This window comes from Schistocerca serialis, chromosome 11 (genome assembly GCF_023864345.2).
Source record: "Schistocerca serialis cubense isolate TAMUIC-IGC-003099 chromosome 11, iqSchSeri2.2, whole genome shotgun sequence".
NCBI lineage: Eukaryota > Metazoa > Arthropoda > Insecta > Orthoptera > Acrididae > Schistocerca > Schistocerca serialis.
Genome location: NC_064648.1, coordinates 53,168,828 through 53,184,334, shown reverse-complemented (window position 1 = coordinate 53,184,334; position 15,507 = coordinate 53,168,828). Strand labels below are relative to the sequence as shown.

At 40.3% G+C, this 15,507-nt stretch overlaps 1 protein-coding gene across 1 annotated transcript in view; it reads left to right on the top strand.

Annotated features, from left to right (window-relative positions):
• The window catches only part of LOC126427301 (uncharacterized), a 235,530-nt gene that overhangs the window by 103,744 nt on the left and 116,279 nt on the right, over window positions 1-15,507 (top strand). The window contains exon 5 of the mRNA XM_050089606.1: window positions 2,887-2,966. Coding sequence (XP_049945563.1) covers window positions 2,887-2,966 — 80 coding nt within the window. The remainder of the gene's footprint in view (window positions 1-2,886; window positions 2,967-15,507) is intronic.

Sequence of the window (15,507 nt, the reverse complement as noted above, 5' to 3'; positions counted from 1 at the left end):
TCATGGGTGACTGGAATTCGACAGTAGGAAAAGGAAGAGAAGGAAACATAGTAGGTGAATATGGATTGGGGCTAAGAAATGAAAGAGGAAGCCATCTGGTAGAATTTTGCACAGAAAACAACATAATCATAGCTAACACTTGGTTTAAGAATCATGAAAGAAGGTTGTATACATGGAAAAACCCTGGAGATACTAGAAGGTTTCAGATAGGTTATATAATGGTAAGACAGAGATTTAGGAACCAGGTTTTAAATTGTAAGACATTTCCAGGGGCAGATGTGGACTCTGACCACAATCTATTGATTATGAACTGTAGATTAAAACTGAAGAAACTGCAAAAAGATGGGAATTTAAGGAGATGGGACCTGGATAAAGTGACTAAACCAGAGGTTGTACAGAGTTTCAGGGAGAGCATAAGGGAACAATTGACAGGAATGGGGGAAAGAAATACAGTAGAAGAAGAATAGGTAGCTTCGAGGAATGAAATAGTGAAGGCAGCAGAGGATCAAGTAGGTAAAAAGATCAGGGCTAGTAGAAGTCCTTGGGTAACAGAAGAGATACTGAATTTAATTGGTGGAAGGAGAAAATACAAAGATGCAGTAAATGGAGCAGGCAAAAAGGAATACAAACGTCTCAAAAATGAGAATGACAGGAAGTGCAAATTGGCTAAGCAGGGATGGCTAGAGGACAAATGTAAGGATGTACAGCCTTATCTCACGAGGGGTGAGATAGATACTGCCTACAGGAAAATTAAAGAGACCTTTGGAGAAAAGAGAACCACTTGCATGGATATCAAGAGCTCAGTTGGACACCCATTTCGAAGGAGGGAAAGCAGGAACGTGGAAGGAGTATATAGAGGGTCTGTGCAGGGGCGATGTGCTTTAGGACAATATTATGGAAATGGAAGAGGATTTAGATGAAGATGAAATGGAAGATGTGTTACTGTGTGAAGAGTTTGACAGAGCACTGAAAGACCTAATTCGAAACAAGGCCCCGGGAGTAGACTACATTCCATTAGGACTACTGACAGCTTTGGGAGAACCAGTCCAGACAAAACTCTACCACCTGGTGAGCAAGATGTATGAGACAGGTGAAATTCCCTCAGATTTCAAGAAGAATATAATAATTCCAATCCCAAAGAAAGCAGGTGTTGACAGATGTGAAAATTACTGAACTATCAGTTTAATAAGTCACAGCTGCAAAATACTAACGTGAATTCTTTACAGACAAATGGAAAACTGGTACAAGCCGACCTCGGGGAAGATCAGTTTGGATTCCGTCGAAATGTTGGAACATGTGAGGCAATACTGACCCTACGACTTATCGTAGAAGATAGATTAAGGAAGGCAAACCTACGTTTCTAGTATTTGTAGACTTAGAGAAAGCTTTTGACAATGTTGACTGTAATACTCTCAAATTCTGAAGGTAGCAGGTGTAAAATACAGGGAGCGAAAGGCTATTCACAATTTGTACAGAAACCAGATGGTAGTTATAAGAGTTGAGGGACATGAAAGGGAAGCAGTGGTTGGGAAGGGAGTGAGACTGGGTTTTAGCCTTTCCCCGATGCTTTTCAATCTGTATATTGAGTAAACAGTAAAGGAAACAAAAGAAAAGTTCGGAGTAGGTATTAAATTCCATGGAGAAGAAATAAAAACTTTGAGGTTTGCCGATGACATTGTAATTCTGTCAGACACAGCAAAGGACTTGGAAGAGCAGTTGAATGGAATGGACAGTGTCTGGAAAGGAGGGTATAAGATGAACATCAACAAAAGCAAAATGAGGATAATGGAATGCAGTTGAATTAAGTCGGGTGATGCTGAGGGAATTAGATTAGGAAATGAGACACTTAACATAGTAAAGGAGTTTTGCTATTTGGGGAGCAAAATAACTGATGATGGTTGAAGTAGAGAGGATATAAAATGTAGACGTGCAATGGCAAGAAAAGCGTTTATGAAGAAGAGAAATATGTTAACATCGAGTATTGATTTAAGTGTCAGGAAGTAGTTTCTGAAAGTATTTGTATGGAGTATAGCCATGTTTGGAAATGAAACATGGACGATAAATAGTTTGGACAAGAAGAGAATAGAAGCTTTCAATATGTGGTGCTACAGAAGAATGCTGAAGATTAGATGGATAGATCACATAACTAATGAGGAGGTATTGAATAGAATTGGGGAGAAGAGGAGTTTGTGCCACAATTTGACTAGAAGAAGGGATCGGTTGGTAGGACATGTTCTGAGGCATCAAGGGATCACCAATTTAGTGTTGGAGGGCAGCGTGGAGGGTAAAAATCGTAGAGGGAGACCTAGAGGTGAATACACTAAACAGATTCAGAAGGATGTAGGCTGCAGTAGGTACTGGGAGATGAAGAAGTTGCACAGGATAGAGTAGCATAGGGAGCTGCATCAAACCAGTCTCAGGACTGAAGGCCACAACAACAAGAACATCTCCAGTGCTATTTCAAAAACATTTTCCCACACAAGTGGCAAAAAAATTTAGCATCCACCCTCCACTCCTTCTCACCTTGTATCACTTGTAACACCCCTTTTCCTCTCACTCCTTGCCTTGTACATTACTTGCCATAGCTTGGTAAGACCTTTAAAAATAAATCTAAATCTAGTGAGCATAGAAACTGATTATTTTTGCTACTTATTATGAGACACCTTGTTTACAAATTTTGCATGACGAGCACCAACGGTGCCGCAAATGGACACTTGAGTCACTTTGGCCTTAAATCAACACTGATTATCTCAGTACAATTGTTTCATCCATTTACTTGGTTGTGCAACTAATTGCATGAATAAAAAATGATCACTGTATAAATAAAACTTAGATTAATGATATATTTTATGCAATAATTAAGACTTATCTTTCCTCTGTTTCCAGAAAGTGATGACCTTTGAAAGATGGTGGTGTGTTTTAACAGATGAACTTGATCTCTGCATTCAGGGATCTGTGGAGAACAAGTAAGCATGTTTGAAATTACACTTGTTTCTGACATGTTGCTTACAATAACTGTCTTTTGTCACGTTCAAAATGTAGATTACACTGATATGTAACTGATTTCATGTTTCTCCATTTTGTGATTTAGTTTTATATGACTTGTCATCAGGTCCTTTGAAGCCAAAAACTCACCTTAGATCATGCAGGCCGGCCACTGTGGCCAAGTGATTCTAGGCGCTTCAGTCCGGAACCACGCAGCTGCTATGGTCGCAGGTTTGAATCCTGCCTCGGGCATGGATGTGTGTGATGTCCTTAGGTTATTTACGTTTAAGTAGTTCTGAGTTTAGGGTACTTATGACCGCAGATGTTAAGTCCCATAATGCTTAGAGCCATTTGAACCATTTTTGAACATGGAACATGCAGTTAGCTGTTCATTGTGAAGGAAATTTGCAGATTTGTTCCACAAAATTGAACAGTTTAGTTACATAAAAGGCTTCAGTAAGGTCACAAAATATACCAGCAGGATTATTTTGGTTGTTTGTAGTTCTGCTAGGTTTTCATTTGTAAGGGTATATGTCGGTTGCTATATGTGAAACTGAAAAGTAGTTAGCAAATTTTGCTAGAGTGAAGGTGTGGTGTCACCGCCAGACACCACGCTCGCTAGGTGGTAGTTTTAAATCGGCCGCGGTCCATTAGTACATGTCGGACCCGCGTGTCGCCACTGTGTGATCGCAGACCGAGCGCCACCACAAGGCATGTCTCGAGATACGGACTAGCACTCGGCCCAGTTGTACGGACGACATAGCTAGCGATGGTTCACTGACGAAGCCTCGCTCCTTTGCCGAGCAGATAGTTAGAATAGCCTTCAGCTAAGTCAATGGCTACAACCTAGCAAGGCGCCATTAGTAACATTGCATGTATCTATGGAGTCTCACTTATATCGTCAATAGCGATGTATACAACAAGGATGGATTAAAGTTAAGTATTCCAGAAGCTACGTACTTTTCTTTATAGCATTCATTACGTATCCTGTTGCAGACCTCACGCCCATCTGCGTGAGCGTAGCGCGTGCCTTTCGGCTTCCTCTCATTGTGTCTAGGCTGTCTTGTCTAGACACAACAGAAGGACTGATTATGAATGCAGCTCAAGATTAATTCTATCAAGCTTTCACAAGATTTTACTAACCTGCTAGAAACACTGCCATAGAAAAATATTGCTGCTTTTAGCAACTTTATGGTATTTTTAATTCTCTTTGGTCGTGTATATTTGATATTAATGACTTTTGGTGATGTAAAAAGTATCGAATTATCAGTTGTAAACTTTCACAGCTGAAATGCAACAATTATTAAAATATTCCTGGCTATTATTCTGTGGTTTTTCCTGATTTCTTTGATGACTTGTGGCATATAAGTTCTTGTATTCCATTTGGAACTGATTAAAGAATGAAAACTCCGGGTAGGAATATCAACAATTTAGGAAAAGGTAGATTGCTACTCAATGTAAAGGAGACACATTAGGTTGCAGACAGGCATAATTAATATGCAACTTAATGTGTCTTCTTTATGGTAAGTAGCAATTTGTTTTTTTCTGCAGTGGTGATATTCAGCATTAATTTGTAGAATGCAAAGGTTACCCTATGTACACTGTAACCAAAGGAGTAAGTGACCGTTTTCTTGAAAGTGAAAGTGCTTTGCAAACAAACCACTTCTATTACTTTTGGTTCTTCTTGGAACACTCAAAAAGCTTATTGTTGTTCAGTTTTCAACTCTTGTACCAAAGTCATAATAAAATTTTAAAATGATAACACTGCCACCATCTGCGTGCGTGTTTTTTTATTATTTCCCAAATTTAGGATTTTGAGCTGTTACCAAATGCAACTGGGAAAAGTATTAGTACATGTTAGGCATTTCGGGTTGTCTGCTTTATCTTTACAGATCTGAATGTAATATTTTGTTAGTGATATGTACTGGTCTCTTTCCCAGTTGCAATTGATAATGGCACAAAAAAAAGAAATAATAAAAAAGAACATGTAGGCAAATGGAGATAGTGTTACTGTTAGTGTTACATGTCATTTAGATTGGAAAATGGCAATGTACATCTCTTAGGCTCTGCAAGAGATGAAAATATCCATGTGAATAAAGAGAAAAGTTTTAAATTAAGAGAGAATGATTGAGAGCTGTAGACTGCCGCTAGGCTTTCTGTTTGTGCAGAGCTGCCCGTCTAGTGGAAGTGGATAGTCAGCACGTGTCTCCATCTGCTGTAGTGGGCGTATGTTATTCTGTGCAGCCATGAGTGTAAAGTGTCATGAAAAATGGTCATGGAGAAGGCATAAGACTTGAATTAACGATGTAAAAATGTATCTTTGATATCTTCTTCAGTTGTTCTTGTTCTTCTTGCTGTTGTTTTTGGTATGGAACAAGTACTTGAGGTGGAGGCAAATATTTAAATTGAGGTCTGCAAGGCTGGCCGATGTAATATTACCAAGTTGTATTCTCAGCTGATGAGAGAATATAAGTTTTAAGTGGAAAGAGGTGTTTGAGGTGCTAGATCAGAATTTACATCTCTTTCAGTGTATTTCTTAAATTGTCAGGGTGGTGGTCCCCATCAAGGCACAAAGAAGAAAAGAGGCTGGAAGTGAATAGCAGGATGAGCTGTGGATCCTGTAATAAATAATATAGGTGACTGTATATTCAGTGAAGTTTTGATGTACGAGCATATAGTATAGGAGTAAAGAACCTTCTATAGCCCCTGTGTGTGAACGCCCTTGTGTGTGAACATGGTACACACACATCCTGTCTGATGACAAACTAAGACCCAAACCAAGTTGCATATTTTGACAATATAGGCCAGGAGAAAGGAAATATGGTAGAAGGAGAGTGGAAAATCAAAAAAGAACATCAATTTAAGAAAGATTTTCCTTTTATATTCAAGGAGAAGTACAGTTGCCAAGGGCATCTGACACCAACAATGGAACATCTAGCTGTAGACACATAGTATAATCAGATAAGAAGAATTGGTAAAGAAATAGGGGAGAACAAATTGCCAAGAATTTGGGAAGAAAAAGAAGGGTGCTAATAAAGATTAAACAGAAAAGCACAGTTGATAATAGTAACAAAAGTCCACCACTAAGGATTGTAAATGTGTGACAAAAGAAAAAGATCTACAATCCTTATACAGTTGGTGTTACGGTAAGGAAGATGATGTTGTGAGTTCTGTGAAGAAGAATGGTGACAGGATGGCAGTCTACGAACATTGTGTCCGCCCCTGACTCGGCATGCAGCCTACAGCACCACACAGTTTTTGGTTGCCAGCCGCACTACAACAGCAGCCTGTGACAGCTGCTTGATGTGATGAGTCTGCAGCACACCAGCATGCAACTCATTACCAGCACACAGTTCTCATCTTAGGGTGGGCTGTGGTTAATATATTTTAAGGTAAATATGTTTGTTTTGGTGGTGTAAATAGAGTAAAGAAATTAATTGTTAATGTTTGCTGCACATTAAAGGAAGTGACATTGTGCAGGGAGTACTATAATGGAAAAGTGATATTAAATTTGGTAAATAGAAGATACAGTGTACTGTGTGTCTGTAAAGTCATAGTGCAGTTTTAATTGGTCGCAGAAATGTAGTGAAATGAGGTAGAAATGTGAAACGAGATGAAAGTGAAAGACAAACTTTCCAAGTGTGCATACATGTTCAGCGCAGTTCTAATGGCCTCCATTTGTTGCATTACATACATCTAAATGATATATTCTAGCTCTTACCACACGTGTAGGGACATCTGGTGCAACAGAGCGAATAGCATCTGCAATTCTGTGATTAATGTTGTTGATACATTCACTGTACACCTGTTGCTTCACATAACTCCAAAAGTAAAATTCTTATGATACTAGGTCCAGGATCATGGTGGTCATGAGTTGAAACCACCCCTTCCTGTTCTTCGTGGGGGGAAATTCTGTATCCAAAAATTTGCAAACATTATTGATGTAGTGTGGAGGAGTGCCATCATGTTCAAACATGATACCTTCTGCAAATTGTGGCACTGCCACTGCCTTCAATGCAACATGTCAAGGTAGTTGTTGATGTCGTAGTCTGCTCCATGTAGAAAAATTGGCCTAAAACTTATGCATCAGGGCACACCATGTGTTGACCTCGTGTTCAGCGTAGGCACAAGGTTTTTCTTAAGCCCATATTCTGATGAACAGTGATGAATATGACAGAAATGGAATGTGGCATCATAGCTATACACAATCTTCTACATAAATTGATCATCATAATCAATCTCATTAAGCTTATGTGTAACTAACTTCAATCGTTTGGACCTATCAGTCAGTTTGATACTGTGCAACAACCACAATTTGTAACCCTAAAAAAATGAGCTGTTGTTTCAGACCTTATGAACTGATCTTTTTTTTAGGTCTAATTTTCAATGCTACATACACCAGATTTTTTGGGTCTCATTACAGCTTCTACGGGCTCTGTGCGTAGTGACTGCCTACTAGAACATGGCTCATCAACAAACTGCCAGTCTCCTTTAACTGGGTATCCCACCAATTAATGTTTTTTTTTTTTTTTTTTTTTTTTTTTTTTTTTTTTTTTTTTTATAAGTGGTGGCTCTTTGTTGTGCGTGTGATGATATTCAAGTTGAACATTGATCATGGATTTGGATTAAGCAAGCCACGAATTACACTAAACTTTTCTTTGTATCATCAACATCTCGACTGACATGGCCTGATCAGCTGCTGCTGCTGCTGCTACCCGGTTTGTTGGGTTGCTTCATGACTTACATACACACACATCATTGAACATCATACTACAGAAAACTTCGCTATACTGTCCAATGTAGTGCAAGTTCCAATCTTTCATTTGGTTTCAGTTAGCCACAACATGTGTTCATAACTGCACCGTGACTTTACAGACCCACTGTACTTGCATGACTAGAAAAATAACCCCTGAGGGACAGGGAATAAATATAGCAGTTTTTCTTGTGAAGTTGTAATTATGAAATATAATATTATGGCTCAAGGCAATCACCTTAGTAGTGAAATGCTTCAAAAACAAGAGTGTACATCAAAGCCAGAAAATAGTAATGCAAAATTAGTAGAAGAGCTAAAGAAATAGATTTGGGAAACTTGTGCGGTTCCGAAATCACACGTTGAGATGAGGAGGTAATCAATTACATGAAAAACTGTCAGCATTAAAAGAGGAGATACACACTGAAATTTTATGGCAGTGTGATTTGGTAAGGTGTGAAATACATGGTTATATTAAAGAATCACACATCATTGTAGATCGTTTACGTGATTTGACTGAGAAGGTTTGTAAATATGTAAAGGATCGAATCTCAGAGGCACAAGGCCATATCTAATTATTAGAACAGTGGCGTGAAAATGGTGAACCAATTTGTTCACAAGATACACTTACCAGTTTGGAGGAAAAAATTCAAGAATTAGTAGAACAGAAATTTTGAGAAAAGGCAAAGAACTTGGGTAATACACTCCTGCCCATTAAAATTTTTACACCATGAAGATGATGTGCTACAGACGCAAAATTTAACCAACAGGAAGAAGATGCTGTGATATGCAAATGATTAGCTTTTCAGAGCATTCATACAAGGTTGGCATCAGTGGCGACACCTACAACGTGCTGACATGAGGAAAGTTTCCAACTGATTTCTCATACACAAACAGCAGCTGACTGGCATTGCCTGGTGAAATGTTGTTGTGATGCCTCGTGTAAAGAGGAGAAATGCGTACCATCATGTGTCCGACTTTGATAAAGGTTGGATTGTAGCCTATCGCAATTGCGGTTCATCGTATCATGACATTGCTGCTTGTGTTGGTCGAGATCCAGTCACTGTTAGCAGAATATGGATTTGGTGGGTTCAGGACGGTAATATAGAATGCTGTGCTGGATCCCAATGGCCTAGTATCACTAGCAGTCGAGATAACAGGCATCTTATCCGCATGGCTATAACGGATTGTGGAGCCACGTCTCAATCCCTTAGCCAACATATGGGGACGTTTGCAAGACGACAACCATCTGCACGAACAGTTCGACAATGTTTGCAGCAGCATGGACTATCAGCCTGGAGACCATGGCTGCAGTTACCCTTGATGCTGCATCACAGACAGGAGCACCTGCGATAGTGTACTCGATGGCAAACCTTGGTGCACGAACGGCAAAACGTCATTTTTTTGGATAAATCCAGGTTCTGTTTACAGCATCATGATGGTCGCATCTGTGTTTGGCGACATTGTGATGAACGCACATTGGAAGCGTGTATTCGTCATCGCCATATTGGCGTATCATCCGGTGTGATGGTATGAGGTGCCATTGGTCACAAATCTTGGTCACCTCTTGTTCGCATTGACGGCACTTTGAACAGTGGACGTTACATCTCAGATATGTTACGATCCGTGGCTCTAGCCTTCATTCGATCCCTGCGAAACCCTACATTTCAGTAGGATTATGCACGACCACATGTTGCAGGTCCTGTACAGGCCTTTTGGATACAGAAAATGTTCGACTGCTGCCCTGGCCAGCACATTCTCCAGATCTCTCACCAATTGAAAATGTCTGGTCAATAGTGGCAGAGCAACTGGCTCATCACAATATGCCAGTCACTACTCTTGATGAACTGTGGTATCGTGTTGAAGCTGCATGGGCAGCTGTACCTGTATATGCCATCGAAGCTCTGTTTGACTCAATGCCCAGGCGTATCAAGGCCGTTATTATTTCCAGCAATGCCCAAGCATATCAAGGCCGTTATTATTTCCAGCAATGCCCAGGCGTATCAAGGCCGTTATTACGGACAGAGGTGGTTGTTCTGGGTACTGATTTCTCAGGATCTATGCACCCAAACTGCGTGAAAATGTAATCACATGTCAGTTCTAGTATAATATATTTGTCCAATGAATACCCGTTTATCGTCTGCATTTCTTCTTGGTGTAGCAATTTTAATGGCCAGTACTGTATCAAACTTTCTGGGGAATGAGGCTACTCAACAAAACATGGAATTCAAATGATTATGGGATGAGTTAGCAAAAACCACAATAGAAAGAAAATCAGTATCTGGGAAAATCCTGTGCCACTAGTACATTATTGGAAATATTTCAATTAGATAGTATTTTATCCATTTTAGTTAGAGAACACCACATCTGTTTTCATAAATCACACTTTAGGAAAAATACTGCAACCAGCTAAAAGATTTTTTTAAATTGTGCCAGCACTAATTTAAGGCCTGAGCCCATCATTAGATGGGTAGCATTGACTTTTTTACAAGTTTTACATTTGTGTCCTAAAACAGAAGAAAGTTTTTGTGATTGCTTAATTTATGAAAGGTTTTACATTTGTGTTCTAAAATATTTCAAAGTTTTTATGATTGCATAAATTTACACGTATATATGTTCTATACATTGTTTTACTTCATGAAAAGCTCTCTGTTGCATATTATAAGGCAGAGGTTTGATTTTCTTTTACATTTCATGTTGGTCAATGAACTAAATACAAGGTGGTGGATACATTTGTTTACAGCAGCATTGATCAACGTGGATCGTAAAAGAGTAATCAGACCTTCATCTTATAGTATGTAAAGTACAATTTATGGAACGTATATAACTTTGTAATCACAATAACTTGGTTATCTTTTAGGATGCATATGTAAAACCTTTTGTAAAGTATGCAATCACAGAAACATTGTTATACTTCATATCAAAAATGTAAAACTTCCAAAAACGTCAATGTTACTCCCACAGTATAATTTACGAAAACAGCTCCTGTGTTCTCTCACCGAGGTGGATAAAATAATTTTTCTGTCACCAGGTAAGGAGATCTGTGCATGATTTGTGAAAAGTGCAAGCTTCAGCTAATGAAAGTAATACTTACTGTAGCATTTAACAAAAAGCGTCTTGCTGAAAGAGTCATTCTAAAGTATATCAAAGTGAACGTCAAGAACATCAGTAAAACTGCATATCTAGCAAAGGTAAAGTGTGAACTGTGTTGGCTATGTAGTGAAATGAGAGCTCAGTACAAACAGAAAGAGCTTCTGAATAGTCAGATGTATGTACTTCATTTAGAATGAAATAACTTGCTGTGTCCTGTGCATTTCATATGCATTGTAGACGAAACTGGTGTTTTCATTAGGACAAAACATCATATCATAAAAGCTTTAATTTCAAGCAAGAAGTCATACAAAAACCCATCATCTGTTGAATATTGTTTCTTTGATAGAGTTATCAACTTCAGAACTATTAGTTTCATTAATTTTGAACAAAATCTGCTAAACAAGGCCCCAAAACATAACATTAAAACTAAAACAAGTAAAAATTAACATTAAAGAAGCAATTGTTGAAACCAAAATTGCATGTGAGATAACTAAATTAAATAATTGCAGTGAAAATGCAGTAGGTAATAAAATAAACGAGCTAATCCAGGAACACACAGACACAAACAAGACGCAATGCAATTTTTTGCAATACTCAGCTGATCTCAGAAAAATAAATAAAAAACTCATTGAGAACAAAGCTCTACAGTGATAATGTATGAAGACGATTACATAAACAAACACTAGAATAAAGCCAGAGAGAGCCCCTTTAGTCAGCCATAGTGCCAGTAGTGTCAGTGTCATCATCTGCTTCATGTCTGCTGTGCAGCGAGCTACGTTAATTTAAGTATTAACTGTGTTTTTCCTACTTTTCACTTCTTCTTCCGTGTGTTTTTGCTTTTAGGAAGCTTTAATTGTCGAGTGCTAGTAATAGTGTTCCATAGATTTTGTGTTTGTTTTGAATACAGTCAGAGAGAGTCCCTTTAGTCAGCCATAGTGCCAGTAGTGCTAGTGTTTGTTTTGAATACAGTCCAGAGACAGGTAGTGCTATTTTCATTGTTTTCTACAAGAAGTGTCTAGTAACCACAGTTCAGTCAACTGTCAGCCGCCTTTAGTGAATTAGCAGTCTAGTTAACAGTTGATTAACTCTCTACAGTAAATTGATTTCTTAGGGTGGATAGGATGTGTGACTGCTGTGTACGGGTGCAGGAGGAGCTGGCCACTGCGCGAGAACAGCTGAACGTGTTGATGGCCGCGGTCAGCCGTCTTCAGGCTGCTGCCTCGGAGTGTAGCGGCAGTGGGGAGTCTGGTGTGTCGCATGGTACACCCCAGGTGTTACATGCTTCACCCACTGTCCCTGCTGTTGAGACATCTTCGCAGGTATCGGGCGCAGTTGGGCCACCCTCTCCCCAAGGGGAGTGGCGGTTTCAGTGGCGTTCACTGCGCACAAGGCGGAGGGTCAATGTGGAGGCTGGCCATGTGTCATTGCCCGCTCTGCCTGTGAGTGGACATGTGGCCACTCCTTCAGCAAGGACCGAGCAGGCACATGGGGGGGAGGGGTTTCTTAGTGATTGGGTGCTCCAACGTTAGGCGGGTGATTAGGGAAATAGCGGAAAGGTCGGGGAAGAAGGTCTGTGTTCAATCTGTCTGCTTGCCGGGGGGTCTAATCCGAGCTGTGGAGGAGGCCCTGCCGGCGGCGATAGAGAGCACTGGGTGCACCCGACTGCAAATTGTAGCTCATGTCAGCACCAATGACTCCTGCCGTCTGGGTTCAGAGGTCATCCTCAGTTCATACAGGCAGTTGGCGGAGTTGGTGAAGGCGGAAAGCCTCGCTCGTAGGGTGAAATCAGAGCTAACTATTTGTAGTATTGTTCCCAGAACCGATCGCGGTCCTCTAGTTTGGAGCTGAGTGGAAGGCTTAAACCAGAGGCTCAGACGATTCTGCGGAGATCTGGGATGCAAATTTCTCAACCTCCACTATCGAGTGGAGAAATGTAGGGTCCCCCTGAATAGGTCAGCCATGCACTATACGCAGGAAGTGGCTACAAGGGTAGCGGAGTACGTGTGGAGTGCACATGTGGGTTTTTTAGGTTAGAGAATTCCCTCCCTAGGCCCGACAAGACACCTCCTGAGACACGGCAAGGTAGGAGTAGGCAAAATGCAACAGGGAATAACAATATTAATGTGCTAGTAGTAAACTGCAGGAGCATCTATAGAAAGGTCCCAGAACTGCTCTCATTAATAAACGGTCACAATGCCCACATAGTGCTAGGGACAGAAAGTTGGCTGAAACCAGATGTAAACAGTAATGAAATTCTAAACTCACATTGGAATGTATACCGCAGAGACAGGCTGGACAGTGAAGGGGGAGGCGTGTTTATAATGATACGAATTGCAATAGTATCGAAGGAAGTTGACAGAGATCTGAAATGTGAAATAATTTGGGTGAAGGTCACGGTTAAAGCAGGCTCAGACATGGTAATTGGATGTCTCTATAGGCCCCTTGGCTCAGCAGCTGTTGTGGCTGAGCACCTGAAGGATAATTCGGAAAATATTTCAAGTAGATTTCCCCACCAAGTTATAGTTCTGGGTGGAGATTTTAATTTACTGGATATAGACTGGGAGACTCAAACGTTCATAACAGGTGGCAGGGACAAAGAATCCAGTGAAATTTTTTAAAGTGCTTTATCTGAAAACTACCTTGAGCAGTTAAACAGAGAACCGACCCGTGGCGATAACATATTACACCTTCTGGTGACAAACAGACCCGAACTATTTGAAACAGTTAACGCAGAACAGGGAATCAGCGATCATAAAGTGTTTACTGCATCGATGATTTCAGCCGTAAATAGAAATATTAAAAAAGGTAGGAAGATTTTTCTGTTTAGCAAAAGTGACAAAAAGCAGATTTCAGAGTGCCTGACGGCTCAACACAAAAGTTTTGTCTCAAGTACAGATAGTGTTGAGCATTAGTGGACAAAGTTCAAAGCCATCGTACAATATACATTAGATGAGTATGTGCCAAGCAAGATCGTAAGAGCTGGAAAAGAGCCACCATGGTACAACAACCAAGTTAGACAACTGCTGCAGAAGCAAAGGGAACTTCACAGCAAACATAAACGTAGCCAAAGCCATGCAGACAAACAAAAATTACGCAAAGCAAAATGTAGCATGAGGAGGACTATGCGAGAGGCATTGAATAAATTCGAAAGTAAAGTTCTGTGTATTGACTTGGCAGAAAATCCTAAGAACTTTTGGTCTAATGTCAAAGTGGTAGGTGGATCAAAACAAAATGTCCAGACACTCTGTGACAAAAATGGTACTGAAACAGAGGATGACAGACTAAAGGCCGAATACTAAATGTCTTTTCCCAAAGTTGTTTCACAGAGAAAGATTGCACTGTAGTTCCTTCTCTAGATTGTCGCACAGATGACAAAATGGTAGATATCAAAATAGATGACAGAGGGATAGAGAAACAATTAAAATCGTTGAAAAGAGGAAAGGCCACTGGACCTGATGGGATTCCAGTTCGATTTTACGCAGAGTACGCGAAGGAACTTGCCCCCCTTCTTGCAGCGGTGTACCGTAGGTCTCTAGAAGAGCGTAGCATTCCAAAGGATTGGAAAAGGGCACAGGTGATCCCCGTTTTCAAGAAGGGACCTCGAACAGATGTGCAGAACTATAGACCTATATCTCTAACGTCGATCAGTTGTAGAATTTTGGAACACATATTATGTTTGAGTATAATGACTTTTCTGGAGACTAGAAATCTACTCTGTAGGAATCAGCATGGGTTTCGAAAAAGACGGTCGTGTGAAACCCAGCTCGCGCTATTCGTCCACGAAATTCAGAGGGCCGTAGACACGGGTTCACAGGTAGATGGCGTGTTTCTTGACTTCCACAAGGCATTCGATACAGTTTCCCACAGTCGTTTAATGAACGAAATAAGAGCACATGGACTATCAGACCAATTGTGTGACTGGATTGAAGAGTTCCTAGATAACAGAATGCAGCATGTCATTCTCAGTGGAGAGAAGTCTTCCGAAGTAAGAGTGATTTCAGGTGTGCCACAGAGGAGTGTTGTGGGACCATTGCTAATCACAATATACATAAGTGACCTTGTGGATGACATCGGAAGTTCACTGAGGCTTTTTGCAGATGATGCTGTGGTATATCGAGAGGTTGTAACAATGGAAAATTGTACTGAAATGCAGGAGGATGTGCAGCGAATTGATGCATGGTGCAGAGAATGGCAATGGAATCTCAATGTAGACAAGTATAATGTGCTGCGAATGCATAGAAAGAAAGATCCCTTATCATTTAGCTACAATATACCAGGTCAGCAATTGGAAGCAGTTAATTCCATAAATTATCTGGGAGTACGCATTAGGAGTGATTTAAAATGGAATGATCGTATCAAGTTGATCGTCGGTAAAGCAGATGCCAGACTGAGATTCATTGGAAGAATCCTAAGGAAATGCAATCCGAAAACAAAGGAAGTAGGTTACAGTACGCTTGTTCACCCACTGCTTGAATACTGCTCAGCAGTGTGGGATCCGTACCAGATAGGGTTGATAGAAGAGATAGAGAAGATCCATTGGAGAGCAGCACACATTGTTACAGGATCATTTAGTAATCGCAAAAGCGTTACGGAGATGATAGATAAACTCGAGTGGAAGACTTTGCAGGAGAGACGCTCAGTAGCTCGGTACGGGCTTTTGTTGAAGTTTCGAGAACATA